Source organism: Lepidothrix coronata, unplaced genomic scaffold, assembly GCF_001604755.1.
Source record: "Lepidothrix coronata isolate B3197 unplaced genomic scaffold, Lepidothrix_coronata-1.0 Scaffold72, whole genome shotgun sequence".
Taxonomy (NCBI): Eukaryota; Metazoa; Chordata; class Aves; order Passeriformes; family Pipridae; genus Lepidothrix; species Lepidothrix coronata.
Window position 1 is genome coordinate 165,336 of NW_016690252.1, and position 13,926 is coordinate 179,261.

At 54.9% G+C, this 13,926-nt stretch overlaps 2 protein-coding genes across 2 annotated transcripts in view; one reads left to right on the forward strand and one right to left on the reverse strand.

Annotated features, from left to right (window-relative positions):
- Positions 1 to 2,610, forward strand: part of LOC108499304 — a 19,659-nt gene extending 17,049 nt beyond the window's left edge. Inside the window, exons 10-15 of the mRNA XM_017818996.1 lie at positions 217 to 322; positions 448 to 736; positions 954 to 993; positions 1,252 to 1,357; positions 1,437 to 1,483; positions 1,970 to 2,610. Coding sequence (XP_017674485.1) covers positions 217 to 322; positions 448 to 736; positions 954 to 993; positions 1,252 to 1,357; positions 1,437 to 1,479 — 584 coding nt within the window. The 3' untranslated portion in view covers positions 1,480 to 1,483; positions 1,970 to 2,610. The remainder of the gene's footprint in view (positions 1 to 216; positions 323 to 447; positions 737 to 953; positions 994 to 1,251; positions 1,358 to 1,436; positions 1,484 to 1,969) is intronic.
- A 182-nt stretch (positions 2,611 to 2,792) lies between these two features.
- LOC108499305 (receptor-type tyrosine-protein phosphatase F-like) overlaps positions 2,793 to 13,926 on the reverse strand; it is a 25,573-nt gene continuing 14,439 nt past the window's right edge. The window contains exons 9-28 of the mRNA XM_017818997.1: positions 13,792 to 13,920; positions 13,480 to 13,519; positions 12,824 to 12,929; positions 12,584 to 12,651; positions 12,178 to 12,320; positions 11,950 to 12,037; positions 11,292 to 11,362; positions 10,850 to 10,886; positions 10,046 to 10,143; positions 9,766 to 9,882; positions 8,600 to 8,757; positions 8,386 to 8,521; positions 7,498 to 7,647; positions 7,212 to 7,311; positions 6,647 to 6,726; positions 6,069 to 6,203; positions 5,548 to 5,673; positions 4,831 to 4,988; positions 4,421 to 4,556; positions 2,793 to 3,801 (exon numbers count right to left, since the gene is read on the reverse strand). Coding sequence (XP_017674486.1) covers positions 3,727 to 3,801; positions 4,421 to 4,556; positions 4,831 to 4,988; positions 5,548 to 5,673; positions 6,069 to 6,203; positions 6,647 to 6,726; positions 7,212 to 7,311; positions 7,498 to 7,647; positions 8,386 to 8,521; positions 8,600 to 8,757; positions 9,766 to 9,882; positions 10,046 to 10,143; positions 10,850 to 10,886; positions 11,292 to 11,362; positions 11,950 to 12,037; positions 12,178 to 12,320; positions 12,584 to 12,651; positions 12,824 to 12,929; positions 13,480 to 13,519; positions 13,792 to 13,920 — 2,151 coding nt within the window. The 3' untranslated portion in view covers positions 2,793 to 3,726. The remainder of the gene's footprint in view (positions 3,802 to 4,420; positions 4,557 to 4,830; positions 4,989 to 5,547; positions 5,674 to 6,068; positions 6,204 to 6,646; positions 6,727 to 7,211; positions 7,312 to 7,497; positions 7,648 to 8,385; positions 8,522 to 8,599; positions 8,758 to 9,765; positions 9,883 to 10,045; positions 10,144 to 10,849; positions 10,887 to 11,291; positions 11,363 to 11,949; positions 12,038 to 12,177; positions 12,321 to 12,583; positions 12,652 to 12,823; positions 12,930 to 13,479; positions 13,520 to 13,791; positions 13,921 to 13,926) is intronic.

Here is a 13,926-nt window from a genome sequence, read left to right on the forward strand (position 1 = left end):
TGCCGGAGCACGGCCCTGGCAGCAGCTACCTGGTGTCGATTCAGGGACTGACGGCTGCCGGGGCCGGGGCTGCGTCGCTGTGGGAGTTTCAGAGCACAGGTAGGGCTCGCTGTGCCCCTGTCCGAGGAGCCTGGCCACACAGGAGCTGTGCTCTGCAGCCTGCACTGCCCGAGCCTGCCCCTGCTGAGCTGATGCTCATCTGCTCTTGCCCTCCAGACAACCAGCACCCTCTGGGCATCAGCTGCCGCAGCGTCTCTGACATCTCCCCATCCCAAGGGACGGCCGTGCTTCCCCTCCAACCCATCACCTCGGAGGGGGCCGGGTGAGTGCAGCCCCCGCACTTCTGCCACCTCCACATGGGTCTCCCCACCGGCAGCGCTTGCCTGCAGATGCCCCTGCTCCACTCTCCCTGCTGTCCCCCCGCCCCTCTCACTTTCCGCCCTGCAGGGAGCACCAGCTGGTCGTGGCCATGACACACAACAGCTCAGGGATTGAAAGCGCCTGCTTGGGGCAGCCACAGCCCTTCAGTGCCAGCCAGCAGCCCTTCAACACCACCCAGCAGCCCTTCAACACCACCCAGCAGCCCAGAACCTACGTGGCCGCTGTGCTCAACCTCACCGCCCCCATGGACTTCGTTTTGGGCAACGGCACCTGGGGGCAGGGCTACCACAACGCTGCCCTGCGCCCCGGCTGGGACTACACGGCCCTTCTGCGCCTCGTCCGCCGCTCACCGCAGGTACCCAGCGTGGGGCCTCCTGGTGTCTGGGGACACTGCTGGCCAGGGCTGGGCCCCTGGGTGGGTCTGGTCTGGCTGTGATGGCAGGCTCCTCTCCCGTGCCCTGGCAGGACAGTGTCTCTGGGGTCCTCTCTCACATGAGTGGGAGACCTTTGCCCCCCAGGATGGATAGTGGGGCAGAAGTGGCTTCAACTCTCTCTCCTATCTCCTCCAACAGTCAGAGAAGTTCACCTGTGTCTGCTACAGCTTCTCTGTTGGTAAGTGTCTCTTTGCTTCTGGTGCCCGAGCTTCTCTCCCACATTTCCTTGGCTGGTTCCTGTGGAGAGGAGCTGGCCCAGTGCAGGAGCCTTTGGGTCTCATGCGGGACAGAGGACACTTTTTTTCCCTACACACGGGGTGATCCTCCATCACAGAAGAAACCTAAGACAAGACACACATCTACACCCTTTGCCAGCATTGAGGCCATGGCCAGCATGAGGCCCAGACTGTGACACCCACTCCTGGCTGTGTGTTAGTTGCAGGGCAGGCTCCGGGCATGTGGCATTGGACTGTGATTGGGCTGGTTGTGCTGTTGGCACTCCTCCTCCTGACTGCAGTGATCCTGTGGCTCGTGTTCTCCAGGTGAGTAGGCAGGAGACAGGTTCAGCAGGGACATGGGCAATGCCAGCCTCTTACCCAGGACTCCTCTCTGCCTTTCCAGGAAAAAGAAGTATGTGCCCAACAAAGCTAAGGAGGATAACTAAAAAGGTAGGAAAATGCAGTTTCACAGACAACCATCACAAAGGCGGCTACACAGCTATGTGTTAGCTGGGGTGAGAGCAGAGATCTCCCAGGAGAACCTGAGCTTCAGGAGAATCATCTGCTCATACTCTGCACTGACACGTCTCCCCATTTGCTCTAGCTGAGGATGGTCAGGATGGTTCTGCCCACTAAGCCCCACATGACAGGCAGTGCTCCCAGCCTGGAGCAGGGACAGGAGTGAGCAAAGACGGGAATCCCAAAGAGTGGCTCATGGCTCAGTCCTTCAGGGGACCCATGTCTATGCCACCCCTCCCAGGGAAGAGATCTGCAGGGAATGGTCTCGGGAGGGTCAGGCTGAGAGACTGCTTCTCTCACCAGGGCAGTGACAGGCACCTCAGAGGACCTAAGGTTGGGCATAGCTGGGATGAAAGGGTTGGGCTGTGGCAGATAATGCCCTATGCTCCAGCCTGTCTCTGACATTGTTCTCCACAGGTAAAGGTGGCTAGGCTAGAGATCAGTCACTCCAGCCGCTGGCCAGGACCATGGAGACATTCAGAGCAGAGAAGGAGTGGAGAAAATGAGAAGGATGACCCCAGCTCAGTGCTGATGGCTGCTGTGTCCCCTCGGTCTCCTGTGACTGTGACAGCGTGGGAGTCAAATTCAATTCATCTAATTTAGCAGGGCAAGATGAAAACAGGAGACAAAGGAGGATTGTGAGCTTTTTCTTTCCTCAGCACCTTCACCTCCCAGCTTTTGCTTACTGCTTTTTTAAGGCCTTTGAATTTGACTTTCTGCAGTTCCTTTTTTCAGGTTTGCTTTCATTTTTGCTTTCCTGGAAGCAGGATTTGTATTTCAGATTTCCTAATCCCAGACTCACACAGGCTCAGGCTGATGGCATTCTCCTGCCATGCCCTGGGTTCCCAACTCTTCTCCTCCATCTCTGCTGATATTCAGCCAAACCCAGGGATTTTCTGGAACTTGGCCTGACTGGACTGCTTTGTGACTCTGCCTGCTCTGTCTGAATAACCAATAAAGGCTTGTGTTTTGAAGGGGTTGCCTGTCCCACTACAGCTCCTGCCTGGTCCCCTCATTGCCCCTCTAGGGTCACGTCTCCCTGCAGGGAGCTAACTGCACCTTGTTGAGGGGAGGGCTGCTGTGACCCCATATTCCCTAGTGGTGCTTGACAGCCTCCAGGGCTGTTCTGGACAGCTCTCACATGAGTTTACATCAGATGTCTGGTGGGAATCCATGAAGGATGATGTCCCTCAACACACATTTTGGGCAGGAGTGTGTTCTGTGCACATGCTGTGGCCAGAGCTGAGGGACCTGTGTGGTCTCAGTTTCTTTGAGGGCCTTGTGCTGGGTCAAACCTGGAAGAAAAGTGAAGACCAGAGGTTACCACCACCGTGGCTGTTACAGGGTCTTTACTGGTGAGACACAGGACAGAGAGCCACAGCCAGTCAGGACCCGGGGTCAGTCCTGGCTCTGAGGTCTCTTGCCCTTACACAGCAAAGGCAGAACCAGTCTCCATGATGCAGCAGCAGCCCCTGCTGGAATCACATCCAGGATATCCAAGTTAAGCCACTATAACTTGGGATTGTCATAGCGAAGTCAGGCTGATGAAGGAGCCCCTCTGGAGCTGGCAGGGTTGTGGCACTTGGATCAGTACCTGGAAAATGGATTTCCAGAAAGATTGTGTGGGTTGGAAGGACCTATTTAGCCCTACAGGACCATGGCTTGCCCCATTCTTGGCTCTTGTTGGCCTTGGACTTCATGTTTCTCCCAAAGTAGGACAGATAGCTTGTGCTCCTGAGCACCACAGATCTTACAGTAGTTTGGTGCTTTCCTGGCAAAACACAGATGTTGGTGCTACCCCACCTCCCCTGGGGTTGCCTGAAGGGACAAGAGAGCCTAGATGGGATAGCTGTTCTCTTCATCCCTAGGAAGGAAGAGTATGTCAAGTCCTGGTGCCCGTGCTCTGGCGTGCATACTCAGGCTGTGATTCCAGATAAGATACTGCACAAATACTGGGCAAAGGGTCAGCTTCCTACTTCAAAGCCTGACCACAATTTGGAGACAGTCCAGCCTGTGCTCTCCAGCCACAGAAGACCCTTGCTGTGGCTTTTCAGGGGAGTAAATCATCTTGGGGCTGTGCACATCCCTTTTGTTTCCTCTTGTTTTCATTGTTACTGATGAAGGTCTGCCAAGAGAGTCAAAGTCCTGTCCAGAGATGGACTGTGGTCACGTCTCTACTTGAAATTCCCATAGGTTTCAAATGAATTCAAGTAACTGAGGGCCAGTTCATAGCAGAGCCCATACTGCTCCTGTGGAAAGAGGGATGGACATGAGTGTCTGGTAGATCAACACCTGCAGTGGAATGTGAGCATTGGTTTCCAACAGCTTCCTGACCATGCCAGGCATAGGTACAGCCTGCTCTCCTCCTCTCAGCTGGAGCCCACCTTCCCCTGCTGAGAAATCACAGGCACGTGCTCCAGTAGCTGGAGGGCTGGGATACCCCAGTGCTGGAGCCAACTGGCCTCAAGAGGAAAGCAAGCCTCCAGGGCACAAAGTGTCTGCTGATCAATCCCATCTGGGTTGCTCACCCTGTGATGACCTCTAGCACCCAGACCAGGTGGTGAAGTGGGTGCAGGACAGGTACCTGAACACCCACCAGTGCAGCCTCCTGCTGAGCAGGCCAGGTGGACCAGAAAGGGGCTGCTCACCATGCAGGATGCTGTGGTGCCCATTTGGTCCTGTAAAACCTACCCCTGAGTGAGTGGGTATGTCCCAGAGGCAGAAAATGAGGGTTTTCAGAGATCTCGTCTGCTCCTGCTGGCCCCAGGATGATCTGAGCACAGAGGGGCCAGGGCAGCTGCTGGGTCAGTCCAGGATATGTTTGGGTTTGGTGTTGCAATCCCAGTTGGGTTTGAAGTGAGCACTTACCACATCTTTGATGAGCTGTCTCCGCCGCCTCTTCAGCGTCCTCACGGCCTGTGATACATCCACCATCCCCTCACTTTGGATCTGCTCACACAGGAAACTAGCAGCACAGAAGATCCCACTTCGGCTGGCTCCATCCCTGCAGAGGACAGAAAGGGGAGAGTCACTTGCTCTGGGATCGCCTGGCATGGCTGAACCTCAGAGGCATCCCACTAGACATCCAGGCTCTCAGGGTGATCTTGTCCACAGATCCTGCAGCCAGCCAGCCTCCACAGGGAAGTCTCCCTCTCTGAACATAGATGAATTCATGTCCATACATCCACCCGAGATGGAGCTGTGACCAAGTTCACTGACAGAGCCTGGGCTGTGTCCAGCTTTGTACCATGGCTGCTCCTCCAAGAGACATCACTCACCAGCAGGTGACGAGGATATGTCCACCTTGGCTCTGCCGATGGTGTGTCTCCACTTTCCCTAGCAAGCTGATGATGGTGGCAGGGTGCGGGGGAAGACGCTCCTGCATAGGCCAGTCCTTCAGTTGCCATAACTGGACTTCCAGTGCTGACTTTTTGGGCTAGTGGGGAAGAAAGACAGTGGGTTGGGCAGAAGAGAAACCTATTGTCTTCACGGAGTGAAGGGATGGACAGTGTGTGTCAGTACTGGCTCAGCCATGCACACTGGATCAAGGGAGCAGCTCCACAGTGGGACAGCCCAGTCCCAGACTTTGCCCTTCTCCATTGAGTGCTCTGAGACCAGCAAATAGACAGAGCATCAGAGGAGAGCTGAGCACACCAGGTGCAGCTCAGACTGGCACCAGTCCAGTGCCCAGCTACCTGCAACAGCTGTCCCCTCCTATGAACCCCCAAGACGTAAGAACTCCATCCATAGCTGCTGCCCTCCAAGTTGGAAAGGCACACAAAGGTACCTCTGACTTGTACCTCTGCCTGCAGCCTTACCTTCTTGGGATTAACCTCTCTCCCAAGGCAAAAGACCCTGCTCTGGCCAGTGCCCTTCCAGGACCCCACCAGATCCCTCTGACCAATGTGGTCTCTGCCACCTCTAGCTGTGACTTCGGCCCCAAATTAAAAAGGTTGTTCTCAAAAGACTTTGCCATCTTTGAGCACAGACCCCACCTGCTGCCTGTTGGTGAGGGCAAGTGTCCAGGCTGTGAAGCCAGCTCCAGGCTCCTCTGAGACCAGTTGGACATGGAAACGGCCATAGTCATCTTCGCCCTGGGTGGGCCAGAACTCCACGTATGTCTGGGGGGGTGACACGTGCATGATCACACACAGCCCCAACCTGCAGGTGTGGCAGCGCTTGGCACCTCCCATGGGTGGGATCACACCACTCCCTTATCTCAGAGCCATGTACACGTGGCTCTGTCAAACATTTTCTGGGGACTAAGCCAGTGCTTCAGCCAGAAAAATCACACTCCAGCAGAGAGGACACCTGAGGGATGCTCCCTTGCCGTGAGACTGAGGACAGTCCACTACTGTGGTGCCGTGATGCTGGACTGTCTCAGGGCTCTCCCAGGTGGAGCCCACAAGCTTGCAGGGCTCTCATGGTAAGAGTTGTGCAGGGTCAAAGGCAGAAATACCCCTGCTCAGCCCCACGGGGAACCACGGGAGGGGAGAGTTGTGCTAGGGCTGCTCACCTTGTCCAGCTCCTGGAGCTGATTCAGCACAACCACTGATGTGCAAGTGTAATCCCAGACCAGAGCCCAGAAATCCACCAGCGTGGTGGGGAAAGGCAGCTGGGTGATGACGATTCTATCCTCCTCGGTGTATGTCTGCAAAACACGCCACTGTGCCTGGAGGTGGGCAAACTCACACAATCCACCTTCCCGACAGCCCTTCCGACAGTTGGAACGCCCCACTGCCTCCCTGCAGAGATGGAGGAAACACAGTACACCCCGGGCCTGCTCAGAGCAGCTCAGGTTTGCCCCCCGCCGCCCCCCCCGGGTCATCACACTCGGGCTCGGCCCGCAGCAGGCTGTGTCCAGCGGCTGTGCGGCGGCTGCGGAGCTGCCCGCGCAGGCAGAGCTCAGCCGAGCGCGGGGGCCACCTCCTGGCAGCAGGGCCAGCAGTCACCGTGAAGGAGCCCGAGGGCTGGGACACCTCACACCGGGGTGACACGCTCTACCCTTGCCTTCAGCAAGGGTGCGTGGGGGGTGGAGGTGTTTCTGCTGCTGCCATCAGCTCTCGCCCCCCCCCGCTGGGACTGGAGCCTTACGCTGGCAAACACGGCGTTGATGTAACCTGGGGAGCCGTCTGCGTTCAGCGAGGACATCAGGATGGGCCGGCAGGAATCCGCTGAGGAGGCAAGGGACAGAGAGAGGGTCATCCTCTCCCTGCAGAGAGGCAGGGGGCTTTTTCTGCAAGTGATGTGGTCAACGTGGCTTCCTGCAGCATGGGCTGGAGGGGCTTGAATGAACAGGCACCACCAGCCTTGGGGCCCTGACAGCTCAAGGACCCCTGACATAAGATGTCCAAAATCTCCTGCACAGAGGCACAGCAGTTCCACTCTCCTCTTTGCTCCCTGATGCTTCATCTGAGCTACTCCACCGAGAAAGATTAGAACAGGGACATGTTTATCCCAGGTGTATCCGAGGTGTACCCCAGGTGTACCAGCCCAATCTGTATTTATTACTAACCAGAAAATGATGACTAGACCTTGAGCAGAATCTGCCAGTGGCATGGTGCTGGGGAGGGAAGCAGCAGGGGAGCATCGTTCAACCCATGCTGCTTTCAGGCACTGGGTTTTAGAGCAAGGGGCTGCCCAGCCCTGCCAGTGTTACCTGGCAGGATCCCTGGCTTGCGGTTCTTGGGCTGGTTGCTGGGTTTCTCTGCTTCTCTGCATGGCAGGAGCTGGAACAACTCAGAAAACTTCTGCAAGGCCTGTAGAGATGATTCAGCCAAGTAAGTCATGCCGGCCAGCGCCTCCCCTTCTTCGGCCACCCCTTCTTCGGCCACCCCAGAGAAACACTCTCCCATGTCCATCCCACAGCTGGGGAGGGGAGCGGTGAGGGGGGTGGCATCACAGACCAGCCCTCACAGCACCAGTGCACCATATCCTGGTGGTACCTTGAACTCCTTGTCAAGGACACTGTTGGGCCTTGAAGTCTGAGCTTCTCGAAGAGAGTGGACAAGGGTGGCGATGCTCTCCACAGGGACCCCGGTGTTGCCGCAGAGCAAGCCTTCGAGCAGCGCTTCATACAGGAAGGTGTACTGCTCCTGCATGAGGACACGGGTCAGCTGTGCAGTCTGGAGCAGCTCCAGGAGGAAGCCTGGAACTCCAGACCTCCACTGGCATCAACTTGTGCCAGGAATGAGCCAGGTTCATCTTCACTTTCTTTCTATGGAGCCCTGAGGCCAGACAGCTATCAGTGTAGGCAGCCCTGCTTTGAGACACAGCCAGCAACTCCAGCAACCCAGAAAAGACTGTCTTCCTATGCTTTAATGCTCCCTCTCAGACCAGATCCCTCCTCTGGGGGAGGAAACACGGAAAACCTGTGGACTAGTTAGTCCTCCTACAATGAGCTGGCTGGTCTAGCCCAACCATGCTTTCTCCAAAGGGACCCAGCACTGAACAGACTATAGTAGTAGTCCCTAGGCCAGGACACTGCTGCTCAGGAGATGCCACAAGGGCAGACATCTTGAAAGTCTGAACAAATGGACTCTTGTTCATGATCCTTGCATACAAGACAGCCCTTCTATATGAGGATGATATATATCAGTGTACAAATGCTGCTGAGACCTCAGAGGGTCTGACTCTGGGGGACATGGATCCCAACTGGGTTTGGACACAGTATTGAAAATAAGATCCTGTGGTCTCCATCAGCTGGCAGCTCCAGTCCCTGTGGCTAGACCATGAACTGCATGGCCGATGTGGCTTTGCACACCACATCCCTGGGAAGGGTGGGAACTAGATCTGCAGCCCGAGGTGTACAGGGAGCAAGTAACTCTCCTCACCTTGGTCTGCACCATGCTGACTCGCTGCTCCCGCAGCTGCTGCACGCAGCGAAACACATCCACCTTCCCCTCAGCCTTCCCCATCTTCAAGAGGAAGTCCAGGGCAATGAAGGTACCTGTGCGCCCGATCCCTGCACTGAGGACACAGAAAATTGAGTTTCAGTGCTGCCTCTGCCAGCTATGCCCCAGCACCCAAGCCCTCCCAGCCCAGTACCTGCAGTGCACCAACACAGGCCCAGCAGGTGCTTCCAACACCCTCTTGTTCACCACTGCCACTAAGCACAGGAGCTGGGAGGTGTTTCTGGGGACTCCGTGGTCTGGCCACAGCAGGTAGTGAAACTGCTCCACCACTCTTGGGAGAGCACAGCCTGCCTGCAAAGAGGGAGACATGGCTGGCAACAGGGAGCAGGAATCAACCAGGAAATTGTGTGAAGTGACTGCATGACAACAAGTAGGGAGCAGTGGAGAAAACCACTTCAGAGGGGCCACACAATTAATTTGTTCTCTGCTTTCACATGCTGTGAACGGTGAAGGTGGAGCAGCAAATGCAGCTTGTGGCCCAGAGGAAGAATATCAAAATCACAGTTTAGGTTGTTTCCATAGTCATTCAGAAGCCCTGGCTTCCACAGGAAAGATATTCCCTAAGGCTGGTACTGCACTAATATAAACAGTCACTTTTGTTACCAGCCCATCATGTATTTTGCCATAAATATCACAGTCACTTGTCCTGAACTAATGAACTGCTGTCCTTCCATCAGGAGGAGCTTTACCTCTCAGCTACGTTTTGCTCTGGGCAAGACAAGAAAAGACAGGAATATGCATAACTGCAATTTCTTTATATTTTACCCATTTCCCCCTCCTTGCAGCTCCTGCAGCTTCTGCTTTTTATCTGAGGTATAACTTCAGAAGTAGTATCCATCTTCAGAAATGTCCTTATGTAGTTTATCTTAAACCATAAACTAGCTGTTCAGGCTTAGTAGCTATAAGTGACCAAGGAGCTTCAGTGTAGACCCTCTGCAGATTGGTTCAGGTGACAGGCAGACACCTGTCTCACCATCCTGGATGTACAGAAATGCCATTTTATACCCTTTAACTGCTTTTATATCCTCTGTAATCACCTGATCCAAGCCCTCATGATCTGCCCATGAGCATCATCAGTCCAGACTCATCTGGGGTGACCACTGGAGCTGACCAATTGCTTTTGCTTGGCACAGAAACCTTGGGCTGATGCCCTAGCATGGAATCCAGTGGTAGCAGCACTGACCTTCTTGTGCTGGAGACCAGGCAGGATTTCCCACAATGTCCTTGACTGACAGCTCCCACCAGTTCTGAACCTCCAGAACATCCTGCATTCCCACCTCAGCTACATGCCAGGCTTACCTTCTGCAGGCTGAATGTGCGTGTGACAAGGCCTGTGGTGGCCCTGGTGTTGTTGAGTGTCACAGTAAAGTCCCCGTAGACCTCCTCCTGCTCTGGCCAGTACTTCTCACACTTGATCTGTCAACAGCAGCAAGACCTCTGAGCACCAGCAACCTCATGAGGGGAGTGCTGCAGTAGAGCAGAACTCTCTGCCCTCACTGACAGACGCACTGGGAGTGCAGCAAAAGCAGGTGGGGAAGTCTGGGCTGAAGTGGAGAATGGGCTGAGATGGTTTCTCTACCTTGTTTTGCTCCACTAAGCCTGTCAGCATCACAATGACCGAGGTCTTCTCCTGCCAGACCATCTGCCAGAAATCCACCACTGTCTCAGCCAAGGGGCCTTGGGAAGGAAGAGGAGAGCCACTGTCCAAGCTGTGGGGGTGTGCTCCCAGGCACAGCTCAGACATTCCCAGGCTTTCCTCTGCCCAGGGACAGAGGCACAGCCAGGGCACATCAGCACCTGGCAGGGTTGCTGGGCAAATTGGCTTCATCATCGTATTAGAAATTGGGACAAGGAGGAGGGTGAGCAGGTGAGCCCAGGATATGTCAGGGATTCACTGCTGCTTCAGGGGCTTCCCCATCCAGACCCTTAAGATGACCATGAACTGGTCCCACATTTAGGGTCCTATTTCCTGAAAGAAATTTCTGGAGCTTTGCAGGGATCCCAAGACCTCTTCCATGATGCATAGAGCAGACCAGCCCAGCCCAGCTTTGTACTGTTGGAAGGGGACTGTATCCAAGTGCACTGAGTGCAGACGTGTCAGGCATTTGCAGGATTGTCCCTGTCATGCCAGCTGCCAAAGGGAACAAACCAGATTTGTGGGTGGAAGGACCATATCGTCAGACTGGGCAGCACAGGCACCAGCTTTGGCTGCTGCCAAACTGCCCCTGAGGCCTTCCATGCCCTGCAGGACAGAGACCCTGGAGATACAGAGCCTTGGGCTGAGCCATTCACAGCTCCTAGGCTGCTGTCACAGTTCCCCATTCCCCAGATTGCTCAGCACAGCAACTGACATCTCCTGAGGATGAAGTCTGGGAGCACCCACCTTGAGCTGCAATGAAGAAGTGTGGACTTCCATAGCTCTGCAGGGGAGAGATTCAAACAGCTCCAATCACATGGGTTAAATATTTAACAGAGAATGAAGTAAAGAATCCATCCCCACAGACACCAAAGCCCAGAGCCCTCAGCACGGTGTGTCCCACAGCACCAGTCCTGGCCAGCACAGAGTGTGTGTACCAGGGGCTGCATCTCGGCTCCTGGCCCCTCACACAGGTCACTTTCTGTTAGAGATGAAGACTGCACACAAATCCAGAGTACTCCAGGCAGCTCAGAAAGGATGCAAGGAAAGTGACATCCCAAGACCTTCCAGCACTTGAGGGCAGCAAGTGTCAGACCTCAGGGCCACCCATATGAGCAGGACTGTCCTTACCCAGCATAACAAGGCACCTTTCCCACCCTTCCCAGGGCAGCAATTCCTTGCTACCTACATCCACATAGCTGGCATTGATGTAGTCATTCCCTGTACCAGAGGGCTGCAGCACCACACGGCAGTGATCATCTGGAAGAGAAGGGAGGTGGGCTGATGCTTTGGGGCAGCAACAAAGAGACTAAGGAGGAGTTTGTAATATAGGGAAGTCTGTGACTGTCCGCTGCCTCCTCAGCAGCACCCCAGGCCTCAGGACTCAGGGGTAAAGAACAGCTGATGAGACGAAAAGTGACATGGCACAGCAGGAAACCTAATGGAGTTTTAGGGAGGACTATTTATGGAAAAGCCAAATGTCCACACCATGTGGGGCCCAGAGGAGCTTTAAGGTTTGAAAGAAATTGGGTCACTCCTTCCACTTTCCCACAAATACCTGCCTCTGAACGGGACATGGCAGTGTTCAGCAATGACTAATGTCAGGAACAGGAATACAATGATGAATAATTAAGTTTGCAGGAGGATTTGAGGAGCAGAACAAGAATTCTGCAACTGAATACAAAACATTGGGGGCAGAAATCCCTCTGCATTTCAGTGGCCACAGAGTATGAGATGAGGACCTCAGTATTTCTGAAGAGCTGCAGGGCCACCAACACCAGCCCAGCACCCTCTTCTGCCCAAGCAGCTGCAAGTGCTTGTGCCAAACCTTGGAGAACTCTGCTTACATGGGATGATGCTCTTGTAGCGGTTCTTGCTCTGATTACATTGCTCCTTCCCAGCATTGCAGGGGTGCAACAAAGCAGAGGACAGTTGCTGCAGACAAAGAAGGCAAGCCCACTCAGCACTGGGATGTGTTCTGGGACTGGTCAAAGCCAACTGCATCACATGCCCAGGGAACAGGTGAGGGGAGTGTGGACAGTACTGCCAAGTGGGGAAGCAAAGCTAAACCAAACCTGATATTCTCTAAGATGCCCGACACCACGCCTGTCAACTGATTCATCATCTGTCTGCTCTGCCTCTATTTCTTCCCTCTTAAACCTCTTCAGAGCCTCCAGCAGTTCCTCCACTGGGATCTGTGTGTTCAGCTTGCAGGCACCTACAGAGACCACAAGGACAGGAGTTCCTCATCCACCTGATGCTAAACTGGCTGGCCCTGGAACTCTGCAGCTTGGGCTGAGCTCGCACTGTGATGGCCAGGAGTCCTGTACCATCTCCTGGGAGGTGTCCCTTCCCCCATGCCAGCCAGCTCTGATCCCCTTGCTCCTGTAAGGACTTTATGGAGCCTATGAGCACCCTGCTTTTGCTTTTAACAGACAGCCTGTCCAGATAAGGTGTGCAGGGCCTTTGTTCATACTTCACCTCCTCGACATCTTCTCAGCGGGATAGAGCTGTTGTTCTCTGAGGTTTTTGAACTGTTGTACTTTAGCCTGCAAAACAGCAAGTCAGACCAGCAGAACAGAGAGACAGAGGAGAGGCTGTTTCCCATCTAGCAGCTTTGTCTCCCACCCTGCTTTATCTCAAGGTCCACTTGGACACTCCCTGCCAGTGCAAGGCAGTGGACACCTCACAGAGGGCCAGAGGGGTGAAGCACATACTGACCTGAAGAGAATGAAGAACAGTAAGATTCCCAGTGCCAGGAGTGCAGCAACCAGCACTACTGTCAGAACCAGGGGCTTCCTGCCCAGCAGAGACACCGGCTCCTGCCCTGCAGGCAGCACAGCCCAAGCTCAGGCACCTGCACAGCCTGAACTAGGCATTAGGAGATCTTCTAGGGGCTTGGAAGGATAATCAGCTTCCCTCATCTCCCACCCTAGGCTTTGCATTGGAGAAAAGTTATGTTGGTGCAGAAGGAGGTTGCAGGATCTTGCTTGGTGTGATACCCTCTGTTGTGGATCCTGTCTCCTTGACTGCCCCAGTCATGGCAGTCACCAGAGCCTAGTGAGGTATTTGCCTTTAGGGGTTGCACATTCACCAGGGGAGCACCGGACTAGGATTAAATATGTGGTGATGGCAAGGATGATGTCCAGTGTCCAGCTACCACTGGTGCCACACCTGCCTAAGTGTCCTGAAGATGCCAAAAACCCGTCTACCACAGATAGCCTCAAAGCCCAGCGAACTTCTTTGAAGACTGAAATAGGACAACAATACCCCAACACTTCTGCACTGGACCAGCTCATTTCCAAAGAAGCAGCCAGGCTGGGAAAAGGGGATATGCAGGAGAAAGGTTCAGACACCGGAAGCAAAGAGACACTTACCAATAGAGAAGCTGTAGCAGACACAGGTGAACTTCTCTGACTGTTGGAGAAGACAGGGAAACAGCTCAGCCCACTCCTGCCCCACCATCCTTCCTGGGAGCAAAGGTCTCCCACCCACAACCACCAAGTGCCACAGCTGTGGCCAAGAACCCCACAGACACGACCCTGCCAAGGTGCCTGGGCTCTCATTGCAGGGCCAAGAGCTGACCCTGTGCAGCATTGTCTTTTCCATCACAGCCAGACCAGACCCACCCAGGGGCCCAGCCCTGGCCAGCAGTGTCCCCAGACACCAGGAGGCCCCACGCTGGGTACCTGCGGTGAGCGGCGGACGAGGCGCAGAAGGGCCGTGTAGTCCCAGCCGGGGCGCAGGGCAGCGTTGTGGTAGCCCTGCCCCCAGGTGCCGTTGCCCAAAACGAAGTCCATGGGGGCGGTGAGGTTGAGCACAGC